The sequence below is a fragment of the Nipponia nippon genome, unplaced genomic scaffold (genome assembly GCF_047370975.1).
Source record: "Nipponia nippon isolate SJK-2023a ecotype South Korea unplaced genomic scaffold, ASM4737097v1 scaffold_5, whole genome shotgun sequence".
Lineage (NCBI taxonomy): Eukaryota > Metazoa > Chordata > Aves > Pelecaniformes > Threskiornithidae > Nipponia > Nipponia nippon.
The window spans coordinates 88,741,474-88,763,795 of NW_028262369.1; the positions used below are offsets into that span (position 1 = coordinate 88,741,474).

The window sequence follows — 22,322 nt, forward strand, 5'->3', positions numbered from 1 at the left end:
GGGAAGATAAACTTTGCAGTCCTCTCTTGGGTGAAACTCTCATCGATTTTAATGAGAATTTTCTCTGGTTCTGAGTCTCTCCTTCAAGACAAAAAAAAGGCAAACTGCAAAGAGGAAGTTTTCTTCCCATGGACCAACTGATGTTAAGGCCTTTTTAAAAGTGTTAAATTTTATGAGGTGCTGCATAGTTTGAATAGCTTAAAATGCCAAAAAATGCAAAGAAATAGCTGATCAGTGTGCATGGTTATGGGTCATTTAGGATTATGCAGTAAGAATGTAAATGAGTTCAAAGGGAAACAATTGTGGCTGCTGAATGGAAATAAGGCTCTTGCTAATTGTTCCACATAGCCCAGTAAGCCCCTAAAATGTGCTCTCTTTCCCTATCCTTCTCTTCCTCCCCATCTTTGGTAATTCTCAATCAAGATATCTATCAAATATTACTAAATGAAGCAGCTGCTTTAAGTTAGTAGCGATGCATTTAGGAGCACGGCAGAAGTTTCCTGATAGGACAAGTGTTCATTTCAGAGCAGCAGCAGTCTTTACTATGGAAAAGAAGGTTTTGAAAACTCAGACCAGAGTTTCACTGTGTTGCGAGAGCTGTCAGAACAGGAGCAGTTCATTCATTTCCACTTCAACAGGACAGCCTGATTTACTGTGTTTGCCGCTACTTTTGTTCATAAATTTTATTTGGCAGCACTAGAAGAAAGGCTGAAGCATAAAACAGTTTAACAAAATAAAAATAAATTGTTGGGAAACTGTGTCGCCTCTTCCCACCACAAAAAGCTTAGCTTTTAACACCTGACAAAGATTTTTACTTTCAGTTGTGAATCCTTCATTCAGTAACAATTCAGAAAGGTGGATAAAGATTGTTTAGACCAAGCACAAGTACTAGGAAGCCCCCTGACAAGCAGAGGATGACATTAACACCAAGAATTCACTCTCTCATTAGCAAAATATGTGTATGTCCCCACTTCGAAGGAAAACTGTAAACATTTAGCTGTTTTATCTTACAGAACTGATCATAGAATCCAGACACTGAGCCACAGCTTGAGCCTGGGACATCATCAGGTCAAAAAACTCTGCTGATACCACATGAAAGAAGCAAAACTAAACACCATCAATTATTTTCAGAGCAACAATCCCTTCATAACAATAATATTTGGGGTTTGAATTGGCAGTCACTTTTTAAAGACAACTCTGTTTCTTTCCTTTCTCAAGAGAATGATCATCATTCACTGTAATAACACTTGCAAAAACCTAATTTTTCCATTGTATATTATTTCTGGAAGACTGAAAGTTTTGGGTTGTTTGTTTTTTTTTTTTTTACTTACTGATGCGAAGTTTCTGTCTTAATAGGGTGTGAATTTATTTTACATGTCACTGAATACTAGTGGGCCTGTCTTCTTGTGGGAGCTAGGTCACTGACCAAAGGGCTTCATACTTTCCTAGCATGAGGATGCTGTTCGTACGAATTCAATATCGATACATGCTATCAAGAGGTAAGGAGTCTCTATAAATTTACATGAGCACACACAGTATGCGTGACCTACTGTGGAAAATCAATAAAAAAAGAAAATATGTGCTTTCTTTCTGTGCCCAAAACACATAGCTACTGGAAAATATATTTGGACCTATGAAATTCATAATTAAGGGCAACAATCCACATCTGGAATGTAAGGTGGTAACAGAAACTCTTTACTCTGAATGAACATGCCCGTACTTTATCAATTTCCAGCCAGACAAGGTTTATTTCCTGCAATTTAGGAGTCTGGCAGTGGCCACAGAAAATGCTAAAACTGGATTTTGTTGCTGAGTTGACTGCACAGTTGTATGTTCATTTAAATACTGTCTGCTGATAGTGACGAATGCTGTTGGCAAAGGCAGTGCTCTGGATAGGTTATAAAAATTCTCCCCAGTTATGTGTACTGCTTCGTTGTTAACGCTACTTGGTAGGGCTGGCAAGCACACTGGGATGAAATGTCATTTGTTTTAAATTTCATTAAAAAGTAGAACTGATGTGATTACAAAGAGGTATGAAATGCAAAGTTGGATTGTGAAGATATGAATACATTAAACGAAACATCTAGCATTTCTCATTGCATTGTTTATTCCGCTACATGCAACTTACCGCTATGCATTAAATAATTAAGACTTCCATAACAAGCCTATTGCAAAACATCAGCTGCTCATTAGCAACTGTCAGTGATGTTTTTATCCTGTAATAATCTGTAAAATCTATAAGCTTTCCAGGCTTCACACATATACTTTCTAATAACAGCTTAGCAGAGATAACTCATACAATACAATATACAAACTGCTGTGTTTAAAATAAAAAATAAAAATCAAGGGCTGAGCAACAACTGTTTAAAAGAAAAAACCCTCAAAGCACTAACTGAAATACTAAGTATAAATTGATGTGGCTATAAATTTCTAGTTCAACAGTTCAGAATAAATATTTATAGACACACTGAGTTCAAGAGAAATTTTGTGGGCTTCCCTCTTCTTTCTAATGCTTTCTCTCAAAACTAAAATTGCTGTGATCTTGGTAAGAGCAAGACACACGTGCACTCAAAAACAGCTACATTTGTTTAGGTTGTGGAAAAAGTGCTTACTCTGCATATGCTTTCAATAGAGCTCCACTTAACTGCAGTTGCTGGCATTTCTATCGAGAGATCTGAACAAATCCAACATAATGTTTTCCATTAAACCTATGAGCGTGTAATAGTCTCCCAAGCAGACAAATCTTTGTCTACACTTCTGTCCATTAGCATATCCCAACAGGCAAACAAACCAGCTTTTTTGTCAAGGCACTGAGGACCTAATTCTGGCATTGTGTTTTCATTAAGTGATGCTCCAACAGCAGTCACCTAGATATTTGTGATATTTGCACCTATTGCAAATTTTAACTTTCTCTTCCAAAATCAGCAGCTATTTATCTCCAATAAGGATAGGTTCCTGTCTAAGATACTGGATGGGAACTGAACTTCTGGAAGACAGCAGTTCAGTTCTGAATCCAGCCATGTATTTCTGTGTGATCTTGCACAAACCAATAAATCTCACTGTGGCTCAGTAGTCCACATGAATGTCAAGGGGGGTAACGATGACTATTCCGCTGTTGTTTTAGCTAGGAAGGTCATCAGAGAAGGGTCCAACTCTAGTCTGGCCTGTATATGTGTTAAATACTATCAGCAAACATACACTAGGACTCCAATTGAATTAAGCTGTTTAAGTGGTACCATGAAATAAGCAAAAATCAATACCATTTACCATAGTTCTTTAATCTGTACTTCCAAGATTTTATCATCATTTTTCTTCAGTGCCCTGGCTTTTAACATAACTTTGTTTTGAAATATTTATATTTGCCTCCCTGTAGAGACAAACTGCTGAGTTATTCTTTTATAAAGGAACACCAGAATTTATGTAGACAAAAGCATCAAGCTTAAGTATATTGAACTCTTGTTCCAGGGTGTTCACAGAACAGAAAACTTCTGTATTCGTTGTTTGCCTGATGAGTATGGGAATGTGATATAAATGAGTTAGTTAGATTTCAGATATGAGATACCAGATACTATCGGGGGGTGGGGGTGGGGGTGCTTTTAGAAAATAGAGTGCATTACACTAATATTCTAAGCTTTGCAAAAACAATTTAAATAATACGTGCACCATAACTACAGGCTTGCTTGTGTATTATGGGGCACACGGAAAGAATGGCAACCTCTCAAGCCACACAGTTACAATTTGACTCTACTGTGCAGCTAGAGGAAAATTACCGTTCTGATTCAACGTGAGTTGAGAGAGCACAGAGCCGAATGAAATAAGCTCAATATTCTGTCGCCAAAAGCCAAGTAACCATGAACAGTATTATTTAATTTCTCAGTCTTTGCTTCTCCATTTTCTTTGGGCTACATGTGCAGATTTTTGTCATCTTTAAATGACATTACACATTGGCATACAGTATGACTTTTAATTAGTATTTTAGTAGGCTCAGCTGTTGTATTTATAATAAATATTCCATAGAGTAACATCTACTGTAGTATTTTGAAAAGGTGCAGAAAAGCAAGGAAAATTCAGAAAGAAAGATAAAATAATTTATTTTTCCATTTCACCTCATTCTGCACATGAATAACAAAGGTCTCTATATAAGCAATAAAAACATGCAAAGCTGACTTGGAATTTGTACCAGTTTTAGCCACAGTATTTTTGAAAGACAAGGATTGCTTTGTTCTGCCTGGCTGCAGGTTTACAGCAATGCACTGATTGACAGAGAATAAAGCTATCTTCATCATCAGAAAGCCTCAAAAAAGTTGTTTGTTTGTTTTTTTAAAAATGGAACATTTCCAGGTTTTCACTCACTCATGCAGAGTGGTGTATACTCCTGAAACTCCTCTGAAGAAAAAAGGCATAAGAGCTCGGATCATCTCTAGAATCTCATTACAACGTATCCTTAATGCGGGAAGGCTAGCCCAGAGGTCAGGTAGGTTACTAACTTGCTAGAGATTCAGTAACCTCCAGTAACATTGTGATAATGTCTTACAGACTGCGCATTAAAAACTGAACTGGGCACCTACGGAAGGACAATCTGGTGTTGCCTACTTTTTCTCCTGACAGTACCCTCTCGTTGGATCCTAAACCTGGTTAATTGCTTGCCATGTCTGGGACCATCAGTAGACCCTGTTAGAACACACGGCACTGCCTGCTGTGTTCAGAGCCTGTGGGACTGCGGCCCACTGGTGATGGCACGGCCCGTGCATGGCTCACCCTCGGCTCCTGGCTCGCTTTCCTTTGGGAAGCAGCCAGCCCTTGCTGCTCCCTGTCAGACAGACTGGTTTCTCTCCTTCATGAATGGGTTGAATTGTACACGATTCACAGCAATGTTATTTTCTGTTCAGCATGCACTTAGATGCTAGGGAGTCCAGATGTTACATGTAAAAAAAAAGTATGTTGTCTGGTTTTGCACAGTAGGTTTCCAAACTTCATACTGTATCCATAAGTGAACAGAGCCAAATAACATGTCAAAAGCAGAAATTTTTAGCTTTGGAGTCTAGGTGCTAGAAGGAGTGTGGACTGAGCAAAACCCCAATGAGTAATGATGTGTTTTGATTATAAACCTTCTCCACATGTGGCCTTCTGCAAAGATTCTGAATGCATCATGCTTGCTGTCTATTAATGACTACTTTCTTTTCCTACAGGGGAAAAGCAGAATTATATCAAAAAGTGTGATTTGGTGTCATTTGGTGTAATTTAGGTCAAACTCTCAGGGACACATTTATAGACAGTCAAATGCATACTTTGCTATTTTACGTGCTCTCATAGTTACATATGGCACTGAACCCCTCCCTGACCTTTGTGGTTTCATCAGCCAGATGAAGGCAAGGTGCTGGAGTAAAGTTTAAACCTTGCTTATGATGGGAGAAGGCAAATATATTACTAGTTAGCCAAATCCATGTCTGATGATAAGTATGCCATCCTACCTTTTGGGTCAGCTAGAAAAAGGAAATTTAAAGTTTTTCCAGCTAGGGGCATATTTCTGCAAGAAAAAAAAAAACAAAAACAACCCAACAAAAAAAAAAACTTTTCCCCATTTCATCCCTCTCACTGCACTGTAGGCTATTGCAGCAGAAGGAAAAGGAAGTTAACTGCTCACACTGTTCCAGTTACTAGGTGGTCTTTAACCTTTAAACCTATCACGACTGTGAAAGGAGTAAAATGCATAATTCCCCCAAAAAACAAATTTAAAACATCATAATGATAAGTTGCATTCATGTTTCATGTACTACTAAGAACATTTATTTAAATAAGAAAGCACAATGCTACATGATGCATTTTATTACCAGTGGAATTGACGAGAATGAAGACTTATGCAGTGGCCCTGAGGAACAAGGGAGACTAGCCTGGAAAAGATGATGATATTTTTCAAATTAAAAGCAGAATTGAAGAATCTAATAAGACTTTGTTGAAATTTGAGAGATTCATGATTAACCATCATGGGATAAGAAAAATAAGAAGAATTATACTGACCGCTTCTATCCTGACTTACACTGACTCAATTTCTGAACATATCTTTGTTCAGCTATTTAGGATATGCTGATTAGCTGTTTTTCTCTTGGGAAACAGCTAGATTTTCTTCTATTCCTTTTTCAGACATTTTTATCTTATCATCCCTAAATAGTGGACTTTATGATTAGTCATGGTATCTATTCTACCACTACTTTTGTAAAAGACTGAACCTTCTTTACACCATAATATGAATATTTTGCATCTCCTTTTTCTCTGCAAATTTGTCAATACATAATATAAGAAATTTTTCTCTGATTTCTATTTAAGGATTATAGAAAAATAGCAAGTCCAGAAATCCCTACTAATGAAGTAAATTTTCTTCAAAATCAACCCTAGGGATATCCTTATGAATAAATCCTTAAAGAAACACACTTGCCTTCTTCAGCTGACACAAAGCCACGCTTTATGATGATACATCACAGTAGTGGGTGATCACAGAACAGATATCTGCAATAAACTTTTCAGAGTCAACAGTTTGTTGGTTCCCCCAACTCGAACTAGGAGCAGGTAGATGCAATTAAATCACACAGAATTTTATTGTCAGATTCCTCATGTGATTTTAATTGCTTCCATATCAAAATCCAAAATAACTGGAAACACATTAAAGAAAAAGTAAAGAAAAAAAGTGGTGACCAAGAGCAGCACAAATGCATAGTCTGGCTTCAGCTAAAACAGTGCTGGTTTGGGTAGATACTACACAAAATAATAACAGATTCTCTTTAGCTCCATATGTACATTAGTTGAACTGTTCTAAAAAACTTCTATTATTATTATTATTATTATTATTATTATTATTATTATTATTATTACAATTATTATTTAATTTTTTTTTTTACGTTCCTTTAATTACAGTAGTTAGTACCAAAACAACCAAGAATAGGGAGCCAGTCTTTCTGCCATTGCACAGAGCAGCAGAGAACTCCTGTCCCCAACTGGTTACAGATAAGCAATTAAGGTGGGAAAGGAGATAGAAAGCAAACAGAATAATAAATATGGTAGTGGCAAATAGCACATTTCTTCCACAGTTTGGGGGTGGGTGGGTTACTGAAAACAGGCTCAATTATAAAAAAAAAAAAAAAAAAAAATCAACCCTGAGAAATGGCAACTGAGAATAGAGATACTGTATGTCCAGTCTTCCCCAGTCATGGCCTCTTTCCTGCTTAGAAATTTTGTCTGGGTGGAATTTGAGGATATTCAGCATTGTCTAGGATTTCTGAATGTCTGGCAGATTGGAGCAACTCTGCAAAAGGTCTGACCAAACTTTGCTGCCAAACATCCAGAAATCTTGGCTGCTGCCTCAGCGCATGCACAGATCAGTTGCATGGGACGGTGTACTAAGTCCAGCACTTTTGAGAGTCATCACACACACTGCACACAGGCTACACAAGGAATGCTTAAATACTTCTACCTGGAAAGTCCCAAGTATAACTATGATGGCTATAGGTGACAGGGAGACAGGTATGAAGTGAATTTATGAGTTAAAGAGACTGAGAGACAGAATTGGGGCTCACAGACCAACACTGCTGTCTAAAGCCTAGAAATTTCTTGAGCAGCAACTTGCACCCCTGCGGTTTTTTCTAAAGGATATATCATATGCAAGGCAGGGAAAATGGGGGTCAACACATGGGTGCTTGCGTCAGCTGATGAAGGGACGTGTCTTTGAATAATTCTGGGTGTAGACGACACTGTGTGGGGAAGCAATTTTGACTGAATCCCACCTTAACCACTTCCCAGCAGAGCAGCCACTCCCACTTTGCCCTCCTCTAAAGCTGAAACTCTTTTGAGCAACTGTTTCTATATGCCCATACAGAGTTAGACAATAAAATAAAACCAAATAAAATAATGCATGCATTACTCATGAGAACATGTAAATAGGTAAAAAACAGCACTGTGGTAAGTGAATATAATGGGAGGTCAATTACACCAAGGAAGAAGAAACAGCAGTAGAAGATCCAAACAGAAAAAAGATGTGCAGTAAGCTGTTCACAGCCACCTAACTTCTGTTTATTTTCCTTTTTTATTTCAACTGTCTACATCCCAATGTCTGCTTGATACAAAATGTTTCAGTAACTTCTGAACACATCACATTTTTCCCAAGAACGCTCACTGGTACATGGAAAGAAAGATCAAATAAAATCTCCACTAAAATCAATAACTATTTCAATTCTTTGCTCCTAAAAACATACCTCAGTGTTTTGTATCAGGTCTCTGGGAGTATCACAGTGCATGGTAGTTTTACAGATCAGCACAAGTCCTCCCACAGCCTTCAGTTTCATCAGACAACTGTCTCCCATGAAAACACAGATCTTTGCTGAGTTTCTTCCTCATATGGCTCAGAACAGGCACCCCTCCAGAAAGTGTAGGTCCAAAACCATTGGCAGCTTCATGCAATTAGCTGCCCAGTACATTTTGTAACAGCAAACATCTCATGCCGACAGCAAAGGATTTTGTGCCATGTCATCATCCTCTGTCATTATACGGGCTTCTCTCATTTCAGATCCTGCCATCTCAAATCTAGACATACGATGTAATTGAGGCATACTTCTGGAGTGCCTGCTGACTGAGGCTTGGCAATGGAGCACACATCGCTGCTTCAAGTCCAAAGCAAAGGGAAGATAACAAAGGTTTTGCCATGCAAAGCTGGTGCAGCAGCCACAGTAAAACAAATTGGTTAGATCTCAGTTTTTCCATTAGCAGGTAGTTGAAAGGATTTACAAATGCTGTGGGAGTGTTTCCCTTCAACGCTTCTTTTAACGCTTCCCTACTTTTTATCTCTTAACACACCACATAAATGGGTCTCCCTTCTATCTCAGAACAGATGGCAGAATCACTGTCAATCTTCACATTGCCTCTTTTTTCTCATTGCCCGATGCCAGTTTATTTTCTCAGGCATGTTTCAAAGAGTACCTGTGCAACCAGCAGCAGCAAAAGCAGCTCAGAAGTTGGCAAACTGATGAACATCATTGGACTTAACTGATTCAAACAGATACAGATAGGGTGTTGCAACAGCAGGGTGGTAAAAGGACAACCAGAAAGCACGTTAATAAGGGGCAGGATTTGACATTGACCTGGTTTGCCTTAAAATTTACCATCCAGCTCCCTTACCTGGAGGGGGATGGAAGGGGAAGAGCAGAACAGTAACTACTCAATGGGCAGCAAACTGAACTAAGTACCCCAACATCTACTCAAACTATGAACTACATGTCGGTCGATACGTGAAATCTAGCTCCCTAGGATTAGAATACCAGATTAGATTTAGTAGTTTGATATCTTGGTTCTGGCAATGGACCATATATGATGGTTCACATGAAGCAGAAAAACCACCCATACTGTACTGTTGCCAACTATGCAATGCTTTATCCAAGGAGAAAAATTCTTTCCTGACCCCTAGGCAATCAGTCTGTGGTCTGTAGCATGACATTTGGCTGTTCCTCTCAAGCAGAGCTGTAGCAGAAGTATTCTTTATGCTCATAAAATTAATGACCGTCAATATTACCCTCAAAAATTATACATGTGTGCAGCCAAAGCCGGTTGAGTTAACTGCTTGCGGCAATCAAATGCAGAGGTTAATATCACTCTGGACAGGGCAGGGTTTGTTGGAAACCAACAGTTCTTTGACTTGTCATTTTTTACTGCTTGACACTCAGTGACATTACAGTAAAGAACCAGAAGTGTTCACGTTGTATTTATGATGTAGTGAGCCTATTGCTATTTAAGTTCAGCAAAATTATGTGTGGGCAGCTAATCACATAGTTATCAACTAAAAATGCTTGTTTTGGGCAACCACCTTAATTTTTTTAAAGCAACAACCCTGCTGCAGACTATTTTATTGGTCTCAGAACCCAAAGCTTAAAATAGGGAGGGAAAGATCAAGAGAATGTGGTTGAGTGGTTAGGAAACAGTAAAGATTCTCATTTTTTTGTTCTCAGCTTCTCCATCAGTTTGCTGCAGAAAGCTAAGTAAATCACTCTATGCCTTGAAGTATCTTTCTGTACAGAAGTTAGCATGGACTAGGGAAACCTGGATGAGAGCAGCAACATTCACTGCCTCCTTATGTGGGCAGTCACAGTGCAGAGCTCTGCTGCGGTCAGTCCATCCTGCTGCTCTGTCCACCTACACACATCACCAGGACTTCAGGGTCCCAGTACTTTCTTTCTGCCGCAGAAAGCCAACCTGCTTTCTAAGACTTCCCCCAACAGTCATGAAAGAACCTCCCAGTGCTTCTAAACGCAGAAAGGGAAACAGAGGATTAGCTTGCCATCTTAATACACCCATGGCAAGGCTCACAAACCCAAGCCAAAGCTGAACATGAGCCTTTAACACCAGGATGGGCCAATTCAGGCTGAGCAACACTTAAGCTGTGGGTATAGGTGGATGCAGAGTGGAGTCAGGGCGACATTTAAATAACTGCTAGTTTCTACAATGGAGACATATCTTCCTCTCCAAACAGTTACACAGGGGGAACTTAGAGCTGGACAAATAAAGTTTCCAATATTTAGAAGTCAAATTTCTAAATATAAAGGAGGAGGTCTTCTGAAAAAGGATGGAGTTTGAGACATAAGACAGGCTTCAGTCTTAAGTCACTGAGCCTGTAGTCTCTGAAAGACCAGTAAACAGGATACTAAGAAATCAGGTAGGCACAAAAACATGCAAAGTTGTGGAAATCTGCGGCCACCCTCTGCTCATCACAAGAAAAGGAAATGTGTACAGATTTGCAAATGCCAGTGAAAAATCTTTCTAGGGGCTTCTGCCCAGCACTCATATTAATATATGCTTGCCATCCTCATGAGAGTTAGAAAAGCTGGTGAAATTCATGGAAATGTTTAAAAGCTTTGTTTCATTTGACTGTATGGAACATTATACTGTTTGCGTCCGTATTGTTTTACTGTGATGGTTTGAACCTTTGCTATAGAATAGTGCAGCTGAGTTTCAGAGAATGAGAGAGACTGAAACAAATGAAATTTTAAACTAGATATATGGCTAATGATCTTGTACTTGTAGGTCAGCATAGTAATGTGCTCTGTGTCATAATTAAAGTACCCTGCACAGTTTCAGAAAGTGAAATTTAGCAACACTCAAAATCTGAAAGAATTTGATAGGATACTGTGCTTGGATTATGAATTGATCAAATGTTATCAGCAGCATCAAAATACCACCTTGCCTGATAACTTACAGATGCTTATTCAGCTACTATGGCTGAAAAGGATTTCCCTGTCCTCTCATGCGACACTTGCCACAGAAACCCCCATGGTATTTGCTACAAACAAAGGAATCTCCTTCATTAGTATGCCACTGAATATTATAAAATCCAGTGATGTTCAGATGAATTAGAAAGATAAAGATATACAATCACAATTTAATGTTGCAAAGCACTGAGAAATATTCCAGTGATTAATACAACAGAGAAAGAAACAGCTTAAAACAAAGCCTGGTAACATTTTGGCCTGCTCTTCTTTTCCGAGAGTATCTTAAAGGCTCTGACGGACAAGCTACAATGCCTTAGCACAAGGCAGAAGATTACTACCCTGAGCTGTTCACCTCACACATGGCGTGCAATTGAAGAACAGCACATCAATCAATTCCTAACAAGCTGGGAACCCACAACACAATTTCACAGTAATCTGGGATGGTTTCCCTAAAAATCACCTCAGCAATTGATTGATGAACAACTGAGATGTCCACGCAGCAGATGTTTGGGGAACATCTAGGGAAGGTAACCTTGCCTTTGCCTTACTAAGTGGTTCCACCCCTCAGTCGGTGCTCCAGGCCAAAATCATGTTCATGACACTTGAAAGATGATGAGCTAGCTTGTTACGCTGAGGACACATTGGAAAACTGAGATCTTAGATATAGATAAACTTGCTGAGATTTTAGTAAGAAAACCAGGGTGGTAGTGGGAGGAACAGAAAAAAAAAGAATTCCTGTTAATGGCAACTACAGTTCCTTTCTACCTCCAATTTCCTACATTTATGGGCTATTTCTCAATTTCTGCACTTTCCTTGCTCTTGAATTGCCATTTCACACAACTTACGTGCCACTGGAAAGAAAAGCAACAAGTTTGACTCTGGGTCCCTCTCTTCCTTGTTCACTTAATGAGAGCACAGGATCATCACAATATCAGATTTATATCCTGTCTTGGATTCTCAAAATGTTTGTTCTTTCTGATAAGATAAATTCCCCTGCAGAGGAACTCTTTGAAGAAAATCTCCTGTCTAGCCATTTTTAAAACTTTTTATTTTTCTTTAGCCTGAGTCTAGTTTAATATTTATACTGTGTGATGAAGCAGAATATCAGCAACAATCCATCGTAACATCTGTAGCCTATTTTTCAGGATAGAAAATCCTGAGTATGTTCAGTAGCTACTTTATTACTAAACCTTAATAAATTGTTTTTATTAAGATTGTCCTTCTGAACCTGTCCTTCTGAACAGGTCCACTGTCCTTCTGAACCTCTGGAACATTAAAGTGATAGAAGAAGCAACATTGTACTAACCAGCTGAAGATGAACCCAGGTGATACAAGCTCTGCAGGTGGCTGCAGCTGTTAAGTGACAGTATCCTTTCAAACTGTACTGCTGCATTCCCCCTCACCCTGCCCATGTTACTAGACTAGGAGCACAAACAAAATACTAATTTAAGCCCACCAGTTATAAACAACAGAACCAAGCACAATCTCCCCAACCATCCTACATTATAAACAACACATCGCGGAGACTCTATTTTAATAGTCAGTATTATAATTAAAAACCTAATTTTTCTTGCATAAGGTAATAAAGAGACTATGCTGTGCTCCATTACTCTCTATGACCAATTATTATAATGTAGCTTGTTCCCCACCCCTCCCTACCCCCCCAAAAAAAAACAAACCTAAACATTGCAAGTTCGTATCTTAGCCTCCAGTTAGAGTGGATCCCAGGAAATTTGGAACTAATTCACAATGATAAAGATTGGCTGTTTTATGTCTTCAGCTGCGTTACATGTTTCTTCTCACCTGTGTTAGCTGAGAGAGGTAAAACAAAGCTCCTCCAGGGAAGCAAGCTGGACTGAACAGAAACCAGGCAATGCTCCCTGCATAGCAAGGGGCTGAAGTGCCAAAGACAGTGGCTGTAATTGCATCATCTTGGTTTGACAAACCATTAAGGCAGGCTACTTGCCACAAAGTAATTGCAGATCTCGCATGTATTTCAGTGAAGCTGTGCTCTTAATGTTTGGCACTTAAAAAAGCACTTTGAGTACTAAAGGTTTATTTCAACTATACGACATGCATGCAACTAGTATATTATCATCCCCATTTTACGGATGGAAAATTAAAGGTTTCAGCCATGCTCATATACCAAATGGTCAGAACTGGAATTTAGATTTTCATCAAGTAGGTTCAATCCAGGACTTCAATCAAAGCTCTATTCCTTCAAGAAACTTAAGCCTGTCAGTTTAATTAGTATTGAATTTGTGTATTTTTTCCAAGCTACTAAAAAAACCCCTCATACTTTACCCTTCCAGCCTTTAAAGCAACTTTAAAAAGCGGATAAGTATCCCTGAAAAATTAAAACCAGATCTGAAAAAAATGCAAAGCAATGATGGCACTCTAGCTGGTAGGTCATTATATTTTACAATTGCTTCCATTTGATTAATAATAAAAAAAGTCTGCAGAGTGCGGTAAAAATTGGAAATATCCCACTCGAGCTTTTAATTACGAAACATGAGAAATGTAAACCCAAATCTTAGCAACATCACATGCTTCAACTTTGATTTCACTGTACTGTTATTGCCAGTTGCAGTGTTGTCTGGAAGAACCAGTCAGAGTTAGAATAGTATTGTGCTTAGGTGTCACATGCATAAAGTAGCAACATGTTCCCATTTTTCCACCATGTCCACAACAAAGCAAGGTGAAATAATGGGGGGGGGGGGGGGGGGGGGGGGGCGCGGAGAACAGAAAAGAAAAGGATAAAAACAGTAAAAAAGAGAATGCTCACTGGGACTGGCCAATGTCATATACACAGAGGGTTTCTGACTGGTGCCTTAAAATCACAATAAAAGTAAGCTGATTTTTTTTAAAGAAAAAATCTTTCTAAAGGTTTGATAAAAAAACCTGTTCTTTGTTTTAAACACTTTCATTGAAATTATCTGCTTTTATGAAAAATGCCAACTTTTCTTCAACAAGTCAAATCCACAAACTACTTTTGAGTTTTGATTTTGCACTTAAAAGTTTCCATACTCCAAAAATTGTTTTTCTGCCCAGTTCCTGTTGAAAAATCCCAGTTCCTGGCCTACTCTTGCATAAACAAATAGGATAAATATCAGATGCCCTCTACTGGCCCTCTGTTTAAGTTAGAGTTTCAGAAGTTATGAATTTCCCAAATTCCTTCTAGCCCTTGGGTTTGTTACAGTAAATTGCAGTTTCCTGCCTCTGTCAGGCAAGTCCCACCACTTCAAAGATCAAAAGTGCGGTCAGTTTGATGATACAGCTGTCTGCATGCAATCAGAGCGTGACATGGACAGAAGGAAGCTGAAAGAGCTGAGGGGGAAAACTGGCAGCTCCAGGACAAAGATCTGAGTTAAGGGAGGAGAAAGGACAATAGCTAGAACAAGGAAGAGATCATACCAGGACTGAAGCATGAAAGAAATATGGATGCCAGTAAGCACAATTCAATGTCCCAAGCATAAGGGGAAGGGGAGAACCTGGGATCTACCCCCACTACACACCCTTTTAAACCCTTTGGGTTAACAACTTTCCTTAAATAAATCAATCTTCCCTCTAAAAATGCTCTTTTTGCTTTCAGATTAACAACATGTATGGCAGGTGGTGCAGATACAAAAATGTTGCAACTCTCTCTACAGATTCCTAGCTTGACTACTAGGAAGAACATGTCGTAGCAGGGTTAGATGTGTGTTACACATGAAGTTTCACGAACTGGCAGATTTGGGATGCAGGGAGATGAATATGCAGCAGGAGAATATGTACTCTCTGATTAAAGACTGTTCTTGAAGCAGCGTTCCACTGATACTAAGCTCAGTGCCTGCCATGTTCAGCTAGGTTATACTTAGCACATAGTCAGGTTTTGCAACATTCTCCTCTACTCAGAAACAGACCTGTAATGCTCCTGCCTCCTCAGGAGGGTAAACCCTGGTGTATTCTTCTTGAGTAAAGGTCCTGTTCTGCAGAGACAACTTCACTACCTTTGCAGTCTACTAGGCAGCTTCAGGAAAGGGCAAAACCAAACAGAGAAGCCCTCCATCATCTCTGTTTCTTACCTTCCCCTCAAATCTTGCAGTGGCTCCCAGCTGTACTCGGATATTCCGAGGAGGAAGAGTAAATGCTGGTGCTTCAACAGGGACGGGGGGGCTGAGTGTCAGGGAGGTTTTGGAGACTCGAGTAGATGTCACCAGTTTCACATCCCCCATGATGTGGACTGTAAAAGAGAAACAAGTGGTATTACAGAAGTTATGATGCTTAATTACTTACATTACAGTAACAGCTAAGAATCAGATGAGGAGCAGATTGTTCTATATGAACACTATATTCGTATACATAGTAAGAGCCTTCAGCCTAAGGTGACAAGTGCTATTTTCTGGGTGGGGAACTGAGACCCAGGAAGATTGCCTGGTGTGCCTACAGTTGTGGTCAGGGTCACAGCCTTGAGCTGAACTCACTTTGAACTCTCAAGTCCCAGGCCAGAGCCTTAACCAAAAAGTCATCCTTTACAACTGCATTAAAAGGTAATAACTTATTTCAGGAGGATATTTTCACAATGTGACTTTGATTTTCCTGGCCTGGAATACACCAAAATCAATAAGTCTCAAAAGTAGAGCCAGTGTTAAACAAGTACTTTTGAAATAGAAGGACCTCTGTTTGCACTGGATTTAAGTTGCAAGCAGGAATGTGGAAAATCTGATTTTTCATACCATGCTTTCAAGATCTTAAGAAATATCTGGATATCTCTCTCCAAAGTACTGCTAGTACATAACAAATACTTTTGTAGAAATTCCAAGTCTCTACTTTACTGCAGAACCTTCTACAGCACATAACTAGTAAAATAGCATGGAGACCAAATTTCATAATGTTACAAAAATGGCATTTTAGAGACCTCATTACAGGTATGTGCTTCAGAGGTGATTCTTCTGCTACACATTTCATACTTCCCAACAGAAAGCAAAAATTGTTGTATTTTTGAAAAGTAAAATGTCAGGTTTTCCAGAAAAAAAAGTAGTAGCTTGTAATTCCTTGAATCATCTATGTAAATTAGAAGCTCCATGGTAAAATGCCTATTTAATAGACAAATTTAAAAAGAAAAATAACTGAGAAATGGCTCGACCCACCAATAGGTCATGTGGAACCAAGGAAGAACACTGTGCTTCCAGTCATAATCCTCTGCCATACATACTAATCCATGACAGACTATGTATTTATTCATCTGATTCTGATGAAAGTTACAATAAGTAATACTTAACTAACCAGTGAAACCTCAATTTGAACAAGAGAAAAATCAATTAAACCAGGGCCACATTATTCTGACTGTATGAAGGATACTTTTCCTAGAACAGGCTGCAGTTACATGGGGAGCAGGGGAACACAAAACTCATTCATTTCCAAAGAGGACTTACACTCAAATGTCACATGTTTGCATCTGAAAACCCAGTCTGAGAAGACAGTTTTCCATCTAGCATACCTGACATGCTCCATAAACATACAGAAACACCTTCTCTACATTGATCAGAAACAGTTTAAGAGGGCAGCTCCTCTCATGGAAGTTATTAGTCTAGAAGTTAGATGTTTAATCTGAACTAGAAGTTCTGGCTCCCTCAGAGACACAGAGAGAGAGGCACCTCCAGAGGGTGTTTTGTTCTAAGGTGCAGGAACCACAGAGCTTTCTGCTCCACAGCATACACTTGTCAGGAGCTATGGTTTAGAAGGCAAATCCTTCCAAGATATCAGCTACATTACGTATGCACACAGATTTTCAAAAAATGCTTAAAATCTTCCTCATTCATAAGAATCCAGATGATGTGGACTTTGGATTTCTTCTGGAATGGTGTTCTGTTAGCATTTCTGTATATCGACGTGCAAAAACCCAAGAAAATCCACTGGTGTTTCTAACAATTGAATTGCTGAGACAAACACATAGATAGAATAAAGATGATATTCTTAACCATGATGCAAAGCTTTAAACTGAGAAGTTCTGCCTTCATTTCCATGAGAATTAGTCTTGCAGTGAATCTCTGTATTGGCACCCAGTCACTTGAGAGCACAGCATAAGTCTCCCTTTCCAGTATAAGCAACTCTTTAAAACACAAACAGGAAAAAAAAAAAAATCTTTGTACCTTAACTTATCAAAGAACCATATGAAATCATAATATAATTTAAATAAGGAAGAAATTGATTGTATTCCAGAGACAAGAGATGAAATCAAAGACTTGCTTCTTTCTAACAAATGGACTTAGCACCCTAACAGACAAAGACTGACAAATGTCTCTCACAGCTATAGTCACTGCAATGAACAACCATTTGCCTGAAAAAGTGAGAGAATTGCTCTTTCAATTAATTGTTCTTTCATTAAGGACAAGACTCCAAACTCAGTCCTCCTCTCAGCTAAAACCGCAGTTTATCCCAGCAGACTTTCAATCAATTACACAGTTGTAAACTGATGCATACTTAGTCCATATTTGCCAGCATATTTTTAAAATTTATTTTTCTTTAGAGATTAACAACAAACATTTTTCAAATCTCGAGTTGCCATAAATATCAACTGTGACCTTTTGTCACCTTTAGTATATGAAGTTGATAATTTTGTACCTGCTTACCTTTTCTGAATTGGCCTAAGGTTTATTTCTAATTTTCTTTTTTTCTGTCCTCTTTCTCAAAGTGCTTCCTTGAATTTCTCTTTTCCACAGATGATCTTCACTTTTTTACATGCTCAACTAACCCAGTCTTCAGTTTTTCTTCCCACGTTTTTCTCCTCTGCTAAGCTACAACTTTCCATAGTCTATAAATGCCAAAATCCGCAATGTCTCTCTAGCTGTGAAATTCTTAACTAACAAATCAGTCTGCCAATACAAGCCTGCAATAAAATTTTCAGACCACCAGTAGTGACAATAATGTGCCAGGTATAATACAGATGCTATGAAAATCTTCTCCAGTCTGAAGACACTGTAATGCATTTGATTCCGTAAGAAGCTGGTAGCAAAACCTATCCTTCCACACACATCTGTATCAACTTTGCAGAGAGTTTACATAACCAAAATAACACCAAAAAAGCATATACCCCCTAAATTTTGTTTTAAAAATAATATTGTAAGAGTAGTAAAATTGAAAACAAACCAAAAACCCCAACAATCAACATCCAGAATCCAATTCAAACTTGATATTCACCCATGCAAATGGCACTCCATTTTGGTCAATGCCATTATAATGGCTGAAACAAGCAAGAGAGAAAACTATGTGCACTGCAGATGCTCACAGGACTATTCTGTAGGGACCAAATGCTCAGGTATCTGTCCTTAGGTACAACGCATTGCTTATGTGGGGCAACTTTAAGGAACTTGTTAGGCACAACACCTGCTTACACACAGAAACCTCCACACTGGGTATGCTACAAGACCAAACTCACCAAGTACCTGAAACAGAGCTACCAGCGCATGCTTGGAAAACAGACTGTATTTAACATATGCTCATCCTCCAAGCATCACTGGGCTCAGGTATGTCGGGACTGCATTGGACAAAAAGTCCTGTGGCTAGGAAAAATGAAAAGATTGAGCTAAAGCCCAACACCAGCTTTCCACCGATTTCTCTGGCTATTCAAACAAGCTCTACACAAAATGAAATTAAAAAAAAAAATTAAAAAATGAAAGAAAGAGAAAAAGAAAGAGAGAGAAAGAGAGAGAGAGAGAGAGAAAGAGAGAGAGAGAGAGAGAAAGAGAGAGAGAGAAAGAGAGAGAGAAAGAGAGAGAGAAAGAGAGAGAGAAAGAGAGAGAGAAAGAGAGAGAGAAAGAGAGAGAGAAAGAGAGAGAGAAAGAGAGAGAGAAAGAGAGAGGAGGGGGGGAAGTAGAAAGAAAGAAAAAAATCCTGAACCACTACGCCACTCTTACTGGTCAGGTTACATTTCTATTTCATGTTGGTAAGAGGCCAAAAATTGTCAACAAATTGATGCCTAATATAGTGAGACTGTAAAGCATAAAATAAAGTAATAGCTAGTCTTTTCCATAAGCACATCTTGCACGGATTTATGTTTTTCTAAATAAAGTGTCTAAACGGGACTGAATTTATAAATGAATATTAGCTCAAATCGGCACAAGCAGTTTTCTAGCAACATAAGCTTCTAATCATCCACATTTAGCAGTCTGACTTTAATTAGTTATGTATGCTGAAGATGCTTCTAGTAAATAATTAGGAAGTAATTTTTTTTAGCGTAGAGGATGTTTAACAATTATGTTTCCAAACAAAGAAATAATTCCGTGTTGTGCAGTCTGGTGTTACTATGAAACTAACATGTCCAAATATTTTAAAGAAATAATGTTCCAGAGAACAAATCTTGTTCAAGCTTAAAATTTGATAGACAGGAAGAAAGCAGACACTTAAAAGCCATGGAATGTATCTGTTTTTTTTTTTCTTTTATTTAAGGAACTTTCTAGAATGAATGTATCCCTAAAGTCTTTTTCTTAGGTATTTCAAGCTTGCTGCTGAATAAGATTTCAAGGATGCTACATGAACTCAAAACATTTCATTTCACATGCTGTGCGCACCTAGACTATGGTCTTTAAACAAAACCAACTGTAGCTGAAGTTGCAATGCAAACATTGTGGTATTAAACATAGAAAACCACCATGCAAATGTTGGCTTCTAGGGCAGTGATGTGGTTAGACAGCATTTCTAATCTGGATTTTTTAAAATTCTTAATCCTTTCTAAAAAGCACATAAATCCTTACAAATTCTCACAGTGTGCCCTCTAATCTTTCTAATACCGAAGCAGACTAATGTGTTTCAAGCATTTTCTACTGGGAACAAATCTCTGTCACTCAATACTCTGCTCACGAAAATAAACCCAAAAAAGCAAACACTAAGAAATCCACCTCATAGTTTTTTCTCCTCCACTTATTTTATGTAAGTAAATACTTACCATCAGCTTCCTACATAACCATTTAATTACACTAATTTCCTTTCACCAAGTCCTTCCTCCGAGGCAGAAGAAAAATGAGTTGCAGAGAGGGCATGTGTGTGCATAGGAGAGAGCAAGCTCACACAAGTGAGAGGAAATCAGAGCTGCCAGCTGAAAAACTTTTATTTGACATACTGATATTGCAACTCTACACCTAAGCGGCACATTTTCATTTGGTCCAGCTATTTTGTTATTTTAGCCAGACTGCCTTCAATAACCTCCCAATCATCTCTGAAATCTGGATAGAACCTTTTGAGCTCTTGCTCCTATTTTTAAAAAGGACAGACAGCCCAGGGGTTGGAGCATTTGTCTGCTGTTTGGGAGTCCTGGTTGAATTCCCTGCTCCATAATGGGCTGCCTGCATGACCTCAGGCAAGTCACTAAGCCTCTCTTTTGCCATGGCTCCCCATTTGTAAAGTGGGGATTATTGTACTTCCTTACCACAAAGAAGTGCTGTGAGGATAACTATATTAGAGGGTGGGAGTCAGGCTACAGTAATAGGACCACATAATAGCATAACTAGCAAAAGGCACAAAATTACCATAAACTTAAAGGAAACTGGATCTCATTATAGATTTCTTTACTTATAAATCCATCAGGGGTGTTTTCAAAAAGCACACATTTTAAAACACTAAGTAAAATTTATTCCCTTACACAAATCACCAAATTCAACAGAGTTTTGCTAGGAAATAAATGTTATTCATTATGCTTCAAAACTCAGTATTTAAAAGAGTTTCTTTCATTTCTAAACCTGCTTGACAGCTTCCCCTTTTCACACACCTTATTTCCTGTCCTACAGCTTCTTTCTTTACCATGAGGACTAACGTGGTTACCATACTTCTATACAAATCTATAAAAGTGAACACATTCTCCGCAGAACTACAGAAATTAACTTTTGCAGCCATATGACTTGTGACTATCTTTTCAGTCTTGCCCTACAAGACCACAAAAGGAAGTATCCTGCCACCTATCAGCTGCTGGTACCCAAGAAACAGCATGTAGGGAGAACAACAAACCATAGAGGATCAGCAAAGGTGATGAAGTCGTGTAGATTTAGCAGATGGGAAGAAGCTGGAAGCCGGAACAGGAAGCGAGGGACTTGTAACCCCACCAATTGTAGCCATACTATTCCAGGCAGCTTCTCCTTCAGACCCTACAATTATAACAGGTATTGGCCTCTGGTAAAGGAATAGCAACAAGATTGTGCTGTTGCAAGTAGGACTAATTTGAACTGGCCATGCTATTAAGACAAGAGAAATAGATCTTTTATTTTTCTAAAGGAACAACAGGATGCTGTCCACAAATCATGCTTTTGTGACATTCAGATCTTGTTGTGCCTGTGCTCTGCTATTTGTAGGTCTTGCTAAGTGTTGTGGTCAAGCAGAGCCTCAGAATGTGTCCTGACACTATGGAGGCAAGTGAGATTTTGTATCAGTCCTGACTCGACTGGGGTTTCTTCCTCTGTTATCTCATCCATAAATGATCATCATAATCTCACTTGTTCTCTACAAACCTAGTTTCTAGAAAAGCCCTTTCATCACAAAAATTTTCAAGGTGTTTTCAACCCAGACCCCTAAATGTCCTGTCCTTTTCCTAGTATAATTTGATAGCAACTGTTACACATGGCAGTAGGAAGAGAATCAGATGCCCAATCTTCACAAACAACTCCATGATACAAAAATTTTGCAAGCTTAAGTTTTGGCAACACCATGCGTGTAAAATCCTTGGGTATGTTCCCACAATATGCATTTGCATAACTGTCCCACACAAATGGGATCAACTTGCAATTTGTGCTAAAACTCAGGCTTACTAAGGTGACAGCAAAAAAATTCCAAACTAAATTACAACTTCATTTGGGATCATCATGTCAAAGACTTTCCCAGAAGTAAGCAAGTTCTTCAAATCCCGTCATTTCAGTGCCTTGGATTTCACACTCAGCAAGTCAGCCATGAGGCTTTGCATTAGCAAGAATCTGTTTGCACACAGAAAAAGGAAAGAACAGGTTCAAACTGTTCCAGGTTCTCATTTTAACAAAGTATTATTGCAGCACCTATGTTGTATTCTGACACAATAACGTTCCCCAGGCTGCTTTAAAGACTGAAATAGTGTCAAGCTCC

The 22,322-nt window shown here is 38.7% G+C and overlaps 1 protein-coding gene across 3 annotated transcripts in view; it reads right to left on the reverse strand.

Annotated features, from left to right (window-relative positions):
- The window catches only part of MYLK (myosin light chain kinase), a 219,619-nt gene that overhangs the window by 139,730 nt on the left and 57,567 nt on the right, over nt 1-22,322 (reverse strand). For all 3 annotated transcript variants that reach the window (XM_087731529.1, XM_087731530.1, XM_087731528.1), the window contains one exon: nt 15,308-15,465. In XM_087731529.1, coding sequence (XP_087587655.1) covers nt 15,308-15,457 — 150 coding nt within the window. In that variant the 5' untranslated portion in view covers nt 15,458-15,465. The remainder of the gene's footprint in view (nt 1-15,307; nt 15,466-22,322) is intronic.